Source organism: Dendroctonus ponderosae, unplaced genomic scaffold (assembly GCF_020466585.1).
Source record: "Dendroctonus ponderosae isolate FM_Combo_2020 unplaced genomic scaffold, Dpon_F_20191213v2 Dpon_F_20191213_4, whole genome shotgun sequence".
NCBI classification, from domain to species: domain Eukaryota; kingdom Metazoa; phylum Arthropoda; class Insecta; order Coleoptera; family Curculionidae; genus Dendroctonus; species Dendroctonus ponderosae.
Window position 1 is genome coordinate 16,336,991 of NW_026018611.1, and position 1,252 is coordinate 16,338,242.

The window sequence follows — 1,252 nt, forward strand, 5'->3', positions numbered from 1 at the left end:
GTCATTTTCAAATTTTTTTACGTGTTATTCATACATTGAGAACCGATATTTTCTTCTAAAAAACCGGTTTTCGAGTTTCTTAATTTTCTCCAAAAACCCGGTTTTTCAAAACCGACAAACACTAAATGCAACCTCTTATGTATAGGGTCCTGCTATTATAATATACTTACTCTGTCTTCAGAAAACTGCTGGTATTGATTACGGCTCTCTAAGACGTAGTTTCTTTCACTAATCTCCTTGCCCCCCATCATTTCAGCGGATGTCTTAAAAAATCAACACACGAGATCTCAAAAGCATTTCATATTTTTTACGACGATCGGAGCCGTTCCGTTATTCTATTCTAAATCACTGCACTTTGGTGTCTATTGGTTGCGAATCTTTTGCAAGTTTGTTGATTCAAAATATATATGAGAGATTGCGATCACTTCCCTAATTATTGGGATATAAGATAAAAGCCACTACAACATCAAGGGCAGACTTATACGACTGGCGCCTTATCCGTGTTGCCAGAAGTCTTGAAATAAAATTACTAAAATCATGAGTGGGAAGGGAAAGAATTTAAAAAACGTGTAGCACATAAAACAGTTAAAATCGTTTGGTTTTGACATATAAATAACGTGCTGCGACTGGTACATTTGCGTGCAAACACATATTTTTTTTTTGACAAATCATTGGATTGCTTAATTAGCCCGATATTAGCAGACTAACGACGTTCTATGACACTGGTATTCTGTAACGTAGGTACTTTGCAGGCTCATAAAGCATCTCAAAAATAATAACAGGTTTATTGTGTACTTAAACAATTTAGGGATTCAATTCCATAGCTCTTGGGCAAGAATCAAAGAGTTACAAGTTTCTGGTGATAATCGGTTTCTACTCTTCCTTTTAATTAGATTTTATAGAAACACTATCTCGGCCGCAGCACTGCTGTGAGGTAAATTCATAATATTGAAAACAGTGACGTTCTAGATACAAATATTTGCAAACATCCTTCATTAGAGTTTTTAACGAAAATAGCTCATTCCAAGAAGGGTGAAAATCGCAATATGTATCTTTGATATCAGCAGGCAAGCCAGAAACTGTCGATATTCGCTACTAACCTATTCCAGATTATCATTTACCCAATCAGGAAATATTATGAAAAGAGGTTTCAAATGATCAACTTCATTTAGTAGGTACCATTTGCGGATTTAAGAGTTCAAACTATTAGTATTCTTGCAATTTGAAAAACCTTGCATTCATCTACCTACAA

General features: G+C 35.0%; 1 protein-coding gene across 2 annotated transcripts in view; it reads right to left on the bottom strand.

Moving 5' to 3' along the window:
- LOC109540429 (putative sodium-coupled neutral amino acid transporter 11) overlaps positions 1-501 on the bottom strand; it is a 73,463-nt gene extending 72,962 nt beyond the window's left edge. For both annotated transcript variants that reach the window (XM_048665589.1, XM_048665588.1), the window contains exon 1: positions 171-501. In XM_048665589.1, coding sequence (XP_048521546.1) covers positions 171-251 — 81 coding nt within the window. In that variant the 5' untranslated portion in view covers positions 252-501. The remainder of the gene's footprint in view (positions 1-170) is intronic.
- Between the last annotated feature and the right edge of the window lie 751 nt (positions 502-1,252).